The sequence below is a fragment of the Bombus fervidus genome, chromosome 11, assembly GCF_041682495.2.
Source record: "Bombus fervidus isolate BK054 chromosome 11, iyBomFerv1, whole genome shotgun sequence".
Lineage (NCBI taxonomy): Eukaryota > Metazoa > Arthropoda > Insecta > Hymenoptera > Apidae > Bombus > Bombus fervidus.
The window spans coordinates 9,044,745-9,059,691 of record NC_091527.1 but is presented as its reverse complement, the minus strand read 5'-3'; the positions used below and the strand labels follow the sequence as shown (position 1 = coordinate 9,059,691).

At 39.1% G+C, this 14,947-nt stretch overlaps 2 protein-coding genes across 2 annotated transcripts; one reads left to right on the top strand and one right to left on the bottom strand.

Annotated features, from left to right (window-relative positions):
- The first annotated feature begins 5,099 nt into the window (after window positions 1-5,099).
- LOC139992382 (uncharacterized) lies at window positions 5,100-7,232 on the top strand. The gene has a single exon (XM_072013170.1). The coding sequence runs from the start codon at window positions 5,100-5,102 to the stop codon at window positions 7,230-7,232; it is 2,133 nt and encodes a 710-aa protein (XP_071869271.1).
- Window positions 7,233-11,054: 3,822 nt separating this feature from the next.
- Window positions 11,055-14,745, bottom strand: LOC139992088 (uncharacterized). The gene is made up of 4 exons (XM_072012620.1): window positions 13,357-14,745; window positions 12,358-12,668; window positions 11,873-12,136; window positions 11,055-11,315 (listed from the first exon to the last, which is right to left on the bottom strand). The coding sequence occupies exons 1-4, from the start codon at window positions 14,631-14,633 to the stop codon at window positions 11,071-11,073; spliced, it is 2,097 nt and encodes a 698-aa protein (XP_071868721.1). The 5' UTR covers window positions 14,634-14,745; the 3' UTR covers window positions 11,055-11,070.
- Between the last annotated feature and the right edge of the window lie 202 nt (window positions 14,746-14,947).

The window sequence follows — 14,947 nt, the reverse complement described above, 5'->3', positions numbered from 1 at the left end:
ACGTCGAATCAAGGTGATCAAGGGTATCAAATTAACAATAAGAATTTTTCAAGCTAACGATAATAACTTTTTCTATGAAAAAAAAAAAAAAATAGAATCTTTCTTTGTCTTACTAACGCTCGAAATATTCCAAGATGTATCAAAAACTATGTAATTCCAAAACGGAATAAAAAGACAGTCTCGAAGATAATTGACAACGTATTGAATTTTAGAAGATTTCCTCTACGAGCGAAGAAAATCGTGACTTAACACGTCTTTCTCTTGTGGTTTTCGTTTGCGACGATTACCTACAGTTTTGCTGAACGTGTCGCTCTTCATCCGATGGCTGTGTCTGCCGTTCGTATTCGAGTCGATCACGTTCACCGTGAAGTTCAGTTTTTTCGCCAACACCCCCAGGAGAATTCCGTCCGGGCTTCCATACTCTCTGGAGCAAACGTAGGTCGAATCTGGATTTATTCTGCCCTGAAATTTCAGCCCCTCTTGTTCCTGATCGAAAATGCTCACGTTGAATCGGTACCTATTGAAATTGACGGCGCGTCGATACGTCAGCGTCGACAACGAACACAGCATCCATCTTTTTCACGTCCCATCCACGTTTTCCAATTGTCTCCATGCTGAAATCGGCGTATCTATTAAAATGCTAAACGATTATAGGACACCACGTGCGGCCTGCGCTGCATCTGTTATTCAAATGACGATGAATTAAACATAAATGGTATGCGTTTCATTTCTACTAGATTATATCTGACCGACTTTTTAACTATATTTTAAATTATACTTTTTATTTTATATGAAAATAGTTAGTCGTTAGGAAAAAAGATCCTTGCAATCGGTTACGTTCACTCAAAGCTTTGACCGATCGTACATGTACTCTTCCTTTACGCCCTACTCTTGACATTTCAAACTCAATCGCACGAAATTTCCATATACGTACATTTCACGTTTTATTACTTTCTTCCAATTAATCGGTTTTCAGTGATATTTCGGTATTCCGGATATTATATGTTTGCCTGCCGTCGTGAATGAATTGTAAAAATTTAAATGAAAATCTTCGTGACTCGAGAGTGGTTGGACGTAAAGTACATCCTGAATTTGATACACCGCGGTTTCCTCTAGATGTTCTATCGATCAGTGGTATCCTATCGTCCAATTCCATCAACAGATCGTTCCACGCAGCTAACACGATGAAATGTTCTTTGCTGTTTCACCGAAACGACGTGTAAGAATTCAACAGCTCCTTGAACGAACTTTTATCTGCCGCGAGGACGACGTTCAACTGTCCATATATGGACGTAGTATTCGTCGTTCTTGTGCCACTATCCGCTTACGTTCCACTTATAGCGAAGAAGATTCATCATGAATACCAATCTCCGCGTCACTTTTCTCCGAACATCATGTCTCTCCATTTTCACGCGTTGATTCGCCCGTTGTTCCATTCCATGTCGAAGTTTATTGCGTTTGCATCATGGTCGTTGCTAGAAATTCGATACGTGTATAACAACCGCGTTGCAGTATTCCATTGTCGCCCGAAGGAGAACGTCGAAGTTTCGCAAAGTTCTTGCTCTGTTTATGAAAATTCCGTGAAACACGGTTTTCCGTACAGTACACACACAATCTCGTTCCAAACGAGATTAGTCTCGACGTCTCGATAGTCTCACGAAACTGCGTTCCCTGCAAACTGTATCGAAGCCTGACAATTAGATATTGGTATTTGCAAACCAGCTACCATTATTTTCAGAATCGTCTGCAACGTAGATTAGAATTTTAGACAGGATTACACGATCCTATAGCAAAATATCTTCCGTTCAAATTACCCTATACGTTATCGTAGTTTCAAGAACGACGACAATTCGACAATCCTCGATACGATACGATAAATTAAATTTCTGTCGCTTCGATCGGCCCATAGACCACTGTCATTTTTCACGAATGATCGCGTACGCCTAAATCAATTTCTTTTCACGTGCAAACTGTTGAGCAGCGTCAACGAATTTCCAAACAAGTAAATTCTCCAATTCCTTTTAATAACGACGATAAACGTTCGTTGGAGCGACGTGCCCGTCAGACTGCAAATATCCCTAAGCGCTTTTCCGTCAAATGCAAATAACCAACGCGCGACGCAGAAGCGTCAACGCTACAGAAATAGGCAATTACGTTCTGTTTACCCGGATCCTTATTTATCCGACGTCTTTCGAGACAATTCAGCTTCGTCGCGTTCGATCAAAAACTTATTGGCTGATTGAACATCTTCCGGTGTTGTTGACTCTTTACCTTCGATTATCCTCGTTCGAGTTTCCAACGAATATCTGTGCGATCGCATCTTCGACTCGAATCGCGTCGAAGAAAAGAGAAAGGAGGGAAAGACGGAGCGAAACAGTACGAGTGACGAAATTTGCGCGTACATACGTATCTCGAATATTATCTGATCGCTATATTGGTTACCGGTGAAAATTTAATGAAGCAATTTAACGATGACACGGTGACCGATGGTCTAGATTAAACGGAAACATGCGCGATAGTGGCCGTGTCGTTTGGAAAATGCCAAGCATACTCGAGCGTGACGGCAATAGAACTCTCTGAGAAAGGGTTTTGGTTGATTTATCGAGTAACACAGCGTCGGACACTTGTATAACTATTACGTAGCGACGAAGTAGATTTATCGGGGAAACTTAAACGTCAGATCCTTTCAGGGAGAAGCATAAGAGTTAAGGAATATTTGTGATCGACGGATTAAAACAAATTGATTTCTCGTTTATCTGGGCAATCCTCGATTTCATATTTCATATTTGAAGAATTTCATATTTACGTATTAATTGACACGGCATTTAATTGCGTACATCGTACGATAAACCTGGACTTTTGCTACCTGAAATTCCACCGAAATACGGTCGTCAAGCGTATTAGATATCTAGCGACTCGTTACATATTAATTAACTTCCCACCAGAAATCCATAGTAACCTTTAATTAAAGCCTGTATTCTTAGAGAGGTCGAGTAAATGGCGAAGTGTTAATTAAATCTTAATGGTGGATGGCGAATAAGAAGGAACATTTCAGAGCGTTTAATAAAGACAGGTCCTTGAATTCTGAATGGCAAAAGTACCAAGGATAGGAAACAAATGGAAAACGTCTGTAACGATTTGTAAAGAAAAGAAAAAAAGGAATTGCTACGCCAATTTGTGATTACACATATTTGGAAGTGAATGTCAAGACGCTACGAAGAATTAGGGAACGAAGAAGAAAAGTACATAGAGCGAATTATCGTCGTCCGCGTGGAGTAATATTCAGTTAAACGACCTGTCAAACTTTTGACGTTTGACGTGGAGGAGCCACATTGCGATGAAAACGTTTGCTCGATTTGCTCGGGGCAAATACAGCAGGAGGAGATAGATGCCGGAAAATGGCATGAAATATTTCGACGAGTTTAGGCTTCTCGTCGAAATTTAAGTAGCGAAAGTCCGCGTTAGTCAGACACGAGGGTGATACTCGAAAGTTAAGAAAGCGAAACTCGAGGAGAAGAACGATAACAAACCTCTTTACAGTCTACCTTTATGAGATCCTCGAGGCGAAATTTTTCAGGTTTTCTCGCTGATAAGAATCATTGTTTTTGTTCATTTTTCTTACGGTCGTTTCACTCTTTTCTCGCTTTTCATTTTTGTGTACTCGCTTTATTTTTCATTCTGTTATTTTTCTACTTTTTTGCTCCTTTCGGAAAGAAGAATCGCCGTTCGTATACGTTCGATATCGGATAAGCGGATAAGGACAGAAAAAGGAAGAGTCTGTGTTTGCGATATCGAATGGTTACTTTGTACCCACGATCTTTTTACTTTGTATTGTTCGTATCTATACGACCGGTCACTTTTTTTTTTCCTCGTGTTTTTCACTTTCAGTAACATTAATCGTATTTGCACGTAAAAAAGTTGATCGGACGGGTAGGAAAATGGGAAACAATCGTGCGGTAACTCTTGGTCTTAATATCAGATTTGCGATAATATCGGAGTGATACTAAATCGTAGTACGTTTCACAGATTTTATTACACGCCTTATTCTCATACACGTTACGCGAGGCGCTTAAAATTAGCAGATTGTTCCTTAATTCATGAACGCTCGACATATGTATAATAGTATATGTTAAAGTCTATTGGCTATTTTGCTCTACTTATTGACTTTCAAATACATTATACTTTCAAATACAACTTTTTCAGAAACTTTCGAAGAAGCTGAAGCTAATAATTCTTTTCTTGGGACTAACTCGCGACAAATTCGTTTTCCAACCATTTTATTTCTTCTAAACACTAGGTTCTGCTATCGTTATCTGCGAGAACTCGCGTGAGAAAGATCGACGATAGATCACAGTTCGTTTCATCACCTTGTCGTATCGTCAACTTCGCAGAAAAATGAGAAATAACTGTCACTGGTCCGCCAGACTGGCCGCGTTATTGATTTACTTACGCATGGAACAGGATGATTTACGGCGGTGCTTTAGGTCGCTGCTCGGATATTCCTTTCCGAGCGCGCTATCGATCCGAACGATTAGCACAATGTTTCTACTCCTCAAACCTGATCGTTATTCTCGTAACTTTTACATCTTTTCGATTGCAATCTCGCGAACAGCCGCTTATTTTTGTAGATTTCTATCAAACTGGTGCAGGAATATTTACATATATGTCGTATTAAAATTCCCATAACAGTTTTCTGTTCTAGCTTAAAACCGCTCGCATCTGCATGTACATAGATAATATCTTCCTGCCTTCGACGTTATCGTGCGCTAGCTTTGACGCGAGAGTTCTCTTCTTTTCGAGATAATTAACTATTCCTATCTGCGGTATTAATAGTAAATAAATGGTTTTTTTTTTTTTCTAGCGAACAAGAGATTATTAAGATGGAACTTTAAAGCCGAAGAACTACGTAGTGCCGTTTAATCTGAATAATTAAAAATAGTCAAGGAGATTATAAAGCTGTTGTGCAGCTAATGCCATTTTTCTTTTATAACAAACTTTCTACGATATTCCACGAAGAGGAAGGAAACGATAAGTCTCCGGTGTGGCGTTAGTTAAAATAATAATAAATACGATATAAAATACGATAGAGACCAAGGGAAATGTTATATTCAACGTATCTGATCCCTCTCGGTATTTTGCTTTTATTAAAATCCTCCACTTCAGCGGAACACTCTCTGAACCACGATAAATTTTACTCGTCGATCGGGAGCAAGCCCTTATCTAGCCAGGAGACTGACAACCTGAGGCTGGTGTTGAATTTCATTCGCCAATCCCCTGAGTTTCATCCGCTCACGTTCTCCGTAATACTGCCGGAGTTTCAATCGAGCTTCATCGAATTTTTGCTGAGCTATGTTGGACAAAATTCGATCGAGGCCTACAAAGTCAGGGCAAGGGATCTGTCCCTGAAGGCCACTTGGATGAACCGGCTACGACTCACTTGGATCTTCGTCGTTCAAGACTTGGCCAGCTTTAACATCTTCGTTTATTGGCAATGGAATCTGTGGAAAGCCGGCAACCAATATTTGATTATCTTCACTGGAAAAGTAGTCACCACGCTCTGGACGGAGGTGTTTACAAACTTGTGGAGAAAGTACGACGTTCATCGAATCGTCGTTGTCGACGATGATTTTCGATGTCTGACCAGGTACATGCCGCTCGAGAAACGATCTAACAATGGCTTTGGCAGGGTATACAAATCATGTTTGATGAAAAATCATTTTACCAAGCGACCCAGCGAGTACGATGTTCTTCAAAATCCGCCAAAAGGTAATAATTCGGGATATCCAGACGAGATTCTTCGACTGAACAGAGATACAAGGTTATTCGAGAATTTCCAAAACCTGAATCATTATCCCCTGAACGTGCTGGTGTTCGAATCTCTGTTGATGAACGTTTCATACGATACTCGGAATAGACTGGAATTGAGCAAACCAGACGCTAATGTGGCGTTTGCTCTGGAGAAGGCGATGAGGGCAAAATTTCGTATAAAAGCTATGAGGAAAGTTGATTTCACGGATGATCCATTTACCACTTCGTTGACAAGCATCGAGACTAGAAACGTGGACATGGTCATCACCGGATTTTTCGTCAAGGTTTATAGCAAATTTCGAAAGTTTCAGTTCACCTGTGCCATGTACGAGGACAAGCTGTGCTTCGTGTCGCCCGATTCTGGTCTGGTACCCAAGGCTTACATGCCTTTTTTACCCTTTCAAAAGAGCTTATGGTTTCTGCTAATAGCATATAACATTACGGTTACGTTCCTGTGGTGGTTGGTGAAACACATTAGCGAATCGTTGCGACGTCAACGCAAATGTGCCAATCCTAGTCGACGATTAGAAATTAATCGTTCAACGAGAAAACCACAAGCACGGTATCTTCCCAAAAGTGGAATAAAAAATTACTTTCCAATCAAAGAACATCGTTCCTCCGATGTATCTAATTACAAAGAACCACCAGAAATTCCCCGATACATCCAAAGATCGATCATCTTTATCGAGTACCTTATCTATCCCTTTCAAGCAAGCGAAATTCCAGCGCAGAGAGCTCTACTTCTCGGCACCCTATTTTTCGCTCTTATCCTCAATGGACTGTATCAAAGTGTCTTGGTATCTAGCCTAAGTAAACCGTTCCATTACCCTCAACTACATAATCTAGAAGATGTAGTAGATTCTGGAAAGATCGTGATCACCAAGTATGCGAATCTGAAGAACGTGTTCCTGGACGATTCCGAACTAGACGCGATGCTGGTTCGGAGAATTCGCGTGATTAACATTCAACGATCTACAAAGGACATTGTGGCGTACGAAGATAAAATCGCGATCACCAGATATTACACGTTGGAGCTCGAAGATTCCGACTATTTCGACAAAGAAGGAAATCCCCTATTGAACTTGGTGGACGAATGTCCGATGACTTATAGAGTGTCTTACGTGTCAAGATTGCATTCACCTTACGCAGAGAAGATCGATTTTGTGTTGTTAAGGTTGAGAGAAGCGGGTCTGCTTAATTTCTGGTTCGATGATATGTTGTATCGTATTAAGATAGCTAAGATGAAGAAAAGGAGATTGAACAAGGATATGGCGGCGATGAAGAGCTGGATGAGCGGCGAGATCAGGTTATCGTTGGATCATTATTTATTAACGTTTTTATTGCTGTTCGTTGGTCTGTTTGGATCTACCGTGATGTTCTTCACGGAACTGTACATCGCGAAACGAAGCACAAGAAAATGTTAAAATAAACAAAAGGAATGCTCGTTTCAAAATTTATTTCTCTTAGGGGAAAATTCAAACCGAGAAATTGCTCGTGACCAGAAATAGAGAAAAAATAGAAAATATGTATTTTGTTTGTTCGTTGTGTAACAAAAAAGTTTTACCACTATCGTGCAGTTATCACGAATTTTTCTATTTGGATTTATACCGCGTATTTTCAATGTTGACGTCCCACTAACGGTTTGAGTAGACTAACAGTTTTTTCCACGATGAAACAATTTCTGACATTTTTTTTTTACTTGCTTCTTATTTTCCCATTTGTTTGGTTTTCCAGGCGGAATACTGGTAAATTTAAGAACAGAACGGCTGGTGAACGGCCGAATCGACGATTTGTTATTTTCGCTTGAACCAATCCTTCTTCGCGTCGTTGAGACACGAGCGATCCTATCTATTATTTGTCTCCATTCATCTACTTGACATGATAAAAGGAAATATCTGTTGACCTACTTTAAACAGAAACAGATCGATAATTGTTTTTTCTATTATCTATTATAAACGAAGAAATAAAGAAATAAAAAACGTACACTCGTTGCTTTCGATCAAGCGACTTAATCAACCGAATCATTAATTATGCAGGTCTCATCGTGAAGATTGACTAATAATTAAGCCGATGTACTAATGAGGTTCTATGTACATCGTTATTAATGAGAAGCAATTAAAAGTGTATGTAAATCACGGCTATAACACGTTAAATGCAATTTAATATCGTAACATTTGGTGCATTAATTATAATAGAAGCGTTTTAGAATTATTATAAAATCACGCGAACGATGGCCGCACCTTGATGGATTTAATATTCTAAGCACGTACGTCGTTTCTTCACAGCAGATGCTCCGCTAAATGCGATTAAGTTGTACCTGTCTGTGTTACGAGAGTGCTTCTCTGATACTCTTTTTCCCGTTGTCCTCGGAAACGATTGAATCTGAATCTGTTGAAATAAATCAGCGCGATCAGAGAACGAAAATCTCGTGCCCTTGCAGAAAACATAATCTTTACGTAATTTCCAACATGACTGATCTTGCTTATTCTTTATAATGCTCATACTGTTCGTTCCTAGTTTTCATGTATACGTCGGCACAATAGTCTGATAATAGTCGGTTTTCGTTCCGTAAACGAATTCGCAAAAGCTGTTAAACTGAATTATAAATAGCGCTATACGAAATATGCATATAAATTTCGCTTCGTGGGGCATCCATTTTCCGTGTTCTACTCTTCTGAACACGGCCGTCATCCACTTCGTTTTTATTTTTGTTTTTTCTGTTACGTATAAAAACGCGTAAAAATACGGCTAGAATCGTTAAAAACTACACATCGATGGAAAGTACTTATCACGGGTTAAAATTTGTTTTTCTCTTCTGTACATTATTATTGCTAAACGAATGTGTTTGTATTACAAAGAATATCATGAATTTTATTACATACAGGTAGATAACGGATAATTCCGTTATAGAATAAACGTTAATTAGTTCAACGATGAAAATGGGACGAATGAAGAAACTCTTTCATTCGTTATCTGATCGGAATCGTTTTAATGTTCTACAGATGAGCGGCTATATGAAATGCGACTATAATCGTAAAACGATGAAGAGGGTGTCGTGAACGACGAAATGCTGTCGATAGAACAGGGATACTTTCGTACGATCTGACTCAATTACGTCGCAAAACCGATTGTTTTGCTTTCGAGAAGAGAAAATTAACGCTTGAATGGCGTCAAACGAATGCACGCCGTGTTATTATCACGTTCTGTTAAATTTTAGACATAATCCTTTGAGCATCAGGGAATTACCGTGTGACCGCGTTTCATCGCAGATAAGATGGTTGCTGAAATTACTATTCACGAGATCGTGGCAATGTGGGCATTATGTCGAAGAAGATTGCGTGTCGTGGTTCGAAATTATGATTGTGTTCGGCGAGTACGAAGCACGTCCCTGTCTTCTGAAATTAGAATAGCGGTTCACTTTGTTGAAACAACGATTAAGAACTATATCGAGAGATCTCCTTAGCCAATATCCTCCCACGTTAAATTAGAAAATAGAAGAAAATCGGCTTGTTAAACGTTTGAACGCGGACAAGCAGATCAATTAACATACATGTAATTACAGGAAGGTAAGAGACGCTTCTTAGATATACTTCTCAAACTTTTATACTTTTATGCACGTTGCAGATATTCTCGTCTTTTTGATACTCAAATTGTACATCGTTTGTTGCTGTTATCTATGTACACTCGGAAAATCTTCTCTTCTATATCCATCTTTCAAATTTTCAGGGAGGTGGAACGAGTCACGGGGAAAAACGACCGAATTTAGTATATTTTTAACGATCGAGAGATTTTATTCGCAAAGGAGATACTTACAACGAGAGAACGTCAAAGGGAATTCTACGTAAGATAATTCTTTCGAATGACAAAAATCCTTACCAGCGATCTTGATCTTTAACAGAATATTCTATCGTGTTTCTTTGACAAAATCGATTTTCCTAATGATCGACCGCATTCGAAAGTGTTCTCAATTTTAATTATTTCTTTTTAAAAGATTTGCGCAGGTTACCGAAACATCAAAGAATATATATGTAAAATGTCGATCGGAAAAATTGTATAGCTTCTTCGTAAAAAAATTCCAAAAGACTCTTGAAACTCTAACGATCGGGCTGCTCGCGGTTCGCTGATCAGCATACTAAGAACTCGAACGAAGTTAAGCGTAGTGTGGGAGTGATTAACTTAGATGCGTGTCTTATCCCTTCAAAGAGCTTACTTTTCCTTAAACTCGTTCGTTGCATAATTACGTAAAACTTAATTCTCCACGTCCTATACTCGAACTTGCATCGTGTCGTGTCACTCACAGTTCGTTCGTGGAAATTATTCCAAGGACCTATTAGAGTAACTCTAAAGTAAGATAACTTTCAGCTTCGCAATCTGTAAGCAAAGTCCAGCGTTAAGTTCCACGAAGAGAAACCAAGATTTTACGAAAGTGATTCCTTTTTTGTAAAAGGTATTTCCAGAATTTTGAACAGATTATTCGCAAAATAGTATTGAGATACGAGTAGATTAAAGCCTATTCAATTGTAGATGGAACAGAGTGGTTCGTTTAATTTTTTGAAAAGTCGTCTTCACAGCGGGAAATGGATAGATAATGCCGAAAGCGTTGCGTAGCGTGGAAATTGAAGTAAAATGGGGCAACCAGTGCCAGACAGTCAATGTCAATACCGATGTTCGATATAATTCTCGCTACGTTCCTTTGATCCTTGATGACGAATATGGATATGACGACAAAAATTTTATTGTCTCATAAAACCAAAGATAAACTTCTAGTCGTGAAAATATTTCGCTATATAAAATCATGCACGAACGAACAAAAAGAAAAAACAGAAACAATTCTGCTTCTATCGACTTCTGCCTATTCTTAGCAACAATTCTATTGTTCAAACAAGGTAATTATTGTCGAATGAATTGTTAAAATCTATTGGACAATGGATAAGATCAAAAACGTTGAAGTATTTTTTTGCACTGCGAAAAAAAGACAAAGAAATGACAAAGGTAGATGTTGATATATGTAAACCCGTGGCTCGTTTAAAAACGGCAAGAAATTGGCCAAAGCGTCAAGTAAACGAGAAGGATGTTCTTTCTTATCGAAGACAAGGAAAGACAAGATGATACATCTCCTTCAGCCGGGACTCTTCGCGTTTCATTCGCACCATTTGTTTCATTCTAGCCATCGAGCAAAACAGAATGCGGACAGGGCGGAACGATTTCCACGTCAGTTGCTGCTTTTTACTTCCAACCAGGTACAAGCGGAGGACGTGCAAATTATCGGACGTTGTTTTGCCGATACTCGTAGATAAATACGATTATGCTCATGGCTAGTCCGATGTACAGTATTCCAAACGGGATGAATAAATGCCGGATCGTGATCTTCCTATGCATCGTCGAGCCATTCAACATCAGTGCCGGCCGTTTCTGCGACTGGTATATGCTCTGATACCACTTTCCATAGAAACCACCGTTGTTTAACCGGGAGAGAATGCTGTTTATACGACCACCGTATGGAGATCCTGGAATAACGTTCACGTTTTACAATACAGCTGGAAATTTCGATCTGACAAACGACGTGTGGATATACATATAGCTACGAATTGTAAGCGTTCGTTTAAATTTTTAAATCGAGTTAACGGCATAAATGATATCGGCGAGACGGATGACGAGAAAGTAGAAGATAATGGAACATAGTTGTGATAATAATGAATCGATGGAGGAAGAGAGTGGAAGATAATCGGTGGTAGGGAATGCAGAATTTATTGATTAATCGCTGGTGGTGAGTGAATGAGTAAAGAAATGAGATAACTTGCAAAGGAGGTACCTGTCTGGCTTTTGCGGATATTTAAGAATTTAATATCGATGGAGTAGTAGGTAGCGAGGAACGATAAGGATAAAAATGCGAAAGAGTAATCTTGAACTATGTTGCTCGAAACAATTAGTGGAACGATACTACGAATTCGCACATATCGAGGATGATTACTCTTCGAGCAGTGGTGAAATAAAAATATACGGATAATTATCCTACGATATTCGATTCGCTAATCGTTTTGAATAATTTATTTGCTTTACGAACCCTTTGTGATTATATTGGCGAGAATGTATTCCTTCGGACACTCGCTGACGACGTGTAGTCTTTCCATTTCCTCTTCGCTGTATTTAAATGGCAGTGTCTCGAGTCGATGAAGATAAGCAGCATCCTTCGTTTTAAATAATCTTCTATACACTTCCGATTTGTTCGCGTATTCTAATTTATCGTTTAGTTGATTGATTAATGGCGATGTAATGTCAGTCAACGCGTCGCCGAGAATATCTCTGGTGTCGGTTAAAATCGTGAGACCTGCCAAGCATAATTCCAAGATTTACAAAGATGCGATAGTCATACATTCTTCGAGCATTTCGAGTTACTATTACTATTACTATACAACCGGAACGTTAAGAATAATCACTTCTTTGTAAATAGATTTTCAAAGAGATTAACTGAGAATAATTCCTTCTACGTTAAAGCGTAAGACGTAATAGATTAAGGAACAAAATGAATATTAAAAAATGGAATATTACCGCTTTCTTTCAGCTGCTCCAAGGTATTGATGTCCTCGTAATACATTCTTTTACTGAAACTAGAGGCAAGCTGAGAAGTGATAATCCCATTAAGGATCAAACTTAGAAACAAACTGCACATCATCAACAATCTCTCGGGGAACCAAGCCTGGCCCAAATTAAAGGGCTGCGTCAGTTGAAATACGACTTTTGTTAAATATCTGCCCAGCCACGTGACAAAGGACAAACACATTTCGTTGAATCGCTTCGAGCGGCCTTTCTTCGTTTTCATCGTCGATCGAACATTTGGCGTTTTCTCCACTATGTAAATTCTGTTAGCAAAACGAGAATAATCATCGTATGCAATAAATAAGTCTAATACTCTTTCATCTCCTCTTCTTTTATATTATAATCGAGCCTGGTGAATGACGAGATTCGTAAAAAGAGAAACAAATTGACGTTCAAATAGGGAAAATTAATGTAGGATTCGTTAAAACGTTGACGCGTATTTTAATTATTGAGCCAATTTTACCACTTTCTATCGTTCCGCAATGCCAGAAGAAATTTTATTAAAAGCGATTTCGAGCAACCGAGGAATTGAAATAATATCAACTTGTTTAAATTAAGGTCTTCCTTTAAATATTTTCTAAAATATTATTTTCATATTTTAAAATTACTTATTGCGCTAATACAATGTAAACTATATGAAATATAAACGAAGAACTTGATAAAACTCGATAGTTTTTGCGACCGTTTTATATACTCACATATATCTCTTTATGATAAAAGCTCGACCCGTTTTCATCCGTACTAACTCTATCTCATATCTCTCCCTTTCGTACTTTGTGTAAACTCATATTTTATTCAAACAATGACTCGCCAATACGCAAGCGAAATATCGATGTAGCCTGGCAAGCGGATTCGACAATTCCTCGCAATCTTTCCTTTGCCTTTGATGAAATCTTTCGAAAGGTAGAAAACCAACAGACTGTACATTTCGTATTTTCAGCACTTACTCACCCGTGTGCTTCGCCATACGTTCGCTTCTTCATAAATTTTGGAGCGATTTTGACCATGCCACCGTTTCGATTCTCGAGGAAGTGGAAGTCAGTCAGATATTCGCAGCAGAAAAACATTGTTCCGCTTCGTCGAATAGCTTCGAAGCTTTCGTTCTTCAAAATCATATAAATCATCGAGATGACAAAATGCGTGGCGAACACTAACAACCAGGCTCCTCCAGTGAAGATCTTGACGATCACAAGATAATCAGGGACTGGTGGTGCTTTAGGAACAAGCACGCATAATTTGTCGCTGGTGATCGGCGTCGTAAACTCCAGCTCCCTGGTGAAATAGTCCTTAATGAAAAAGTGATTGAACGATACGTCTGCAAACCTATAGACCAAATGTCCAATAGTCCCAAAAAATGCTCCGTTCTCTTCCCAGCCGAATCTATCTTTCGATCTAATTAGAACGAACGTCACGTTCATCATTTTACAAACTTCTTCGAGATATTTGAAGTCTAATCCAGAAAATTGGCCGTTCTGGAAAGATATCGTGCTCGTTTCGAAGATGGAGATTTTTAACGGGGATAATTTAAAGTCTCTTCTATCCTTGATGAAAATATCCGATATATCGGTGGTATTTGGCCCGTTGATCAACAGAAAACTGTCCGTGTTCGATTTAACACAGTTCCAATCGCAGCTGGTGTTAACGCGATACCCAGTGTGACGAGCAGCGTAATCGAAAGGGTCGTATCGAATCACTTTGTCAGCGGCGAACAAAAGCAGCTTATAAACCCTTCTAAACCTCCAAAGCCTCTCGAACGCCCACTTGCAAAATCTCTCGTATATCGACAAATCGGAGAATTGTAGACCCTGATCTTGAAGAATATAGAAATTTTCTGGATGCCAGAACGACATCAAATGCGGAGAACCAAGGATATCCCTGAGATGATCCACGTTCGAGAACAACAGCAACACGCAACTTTCTGTCTCTATGGTGTGATAATCGTGTCTCATGTTCTTGTACTTCAAAGATATTACATGTTTCAGGCTGACTAGTTTGGTGGAGACGTTTAAGCCAACTAGAATGTCACGAGGAACATGGAACGTACGATGGTACTCGTAATCATCGAATACCACGGTCAACATTTTCGTGTGACTGGTCATGGCCCACTTTTCTACAAAAGGATATAAGTTGGAATAGTTGTTCGAGTAATTCGGTTTGAACAATTCGCAAGCGACACGGAATAGGAGGATGGTCGCGGTCAGCAACACGACGGGGAACTTCCTGCACATCTTCCGAAAGCGTCGGATTTTTCGACGACAACGCGTTAGAAGAGCTGGGATTTGCGAGATCCTTGATGTTTTCGATGTAATCGTAGTTCTGGTATACAGGATGATTCGATCGTAGTGTCTGGAAATTTACCATCACATACTTTCGTTAGGAAGTTAGATACAATTACCATCGGATATAATTATAAAAGACTTTGAAAATTTATACTTATCGTAAACCTCTTCTTTTAATGGTAAATCGTCGGCGTATACATAAAAGTTGAATCAGCTTGTACATTCGATAGATTTTCAAGGTAACAAGGGATCGACAGAATCAT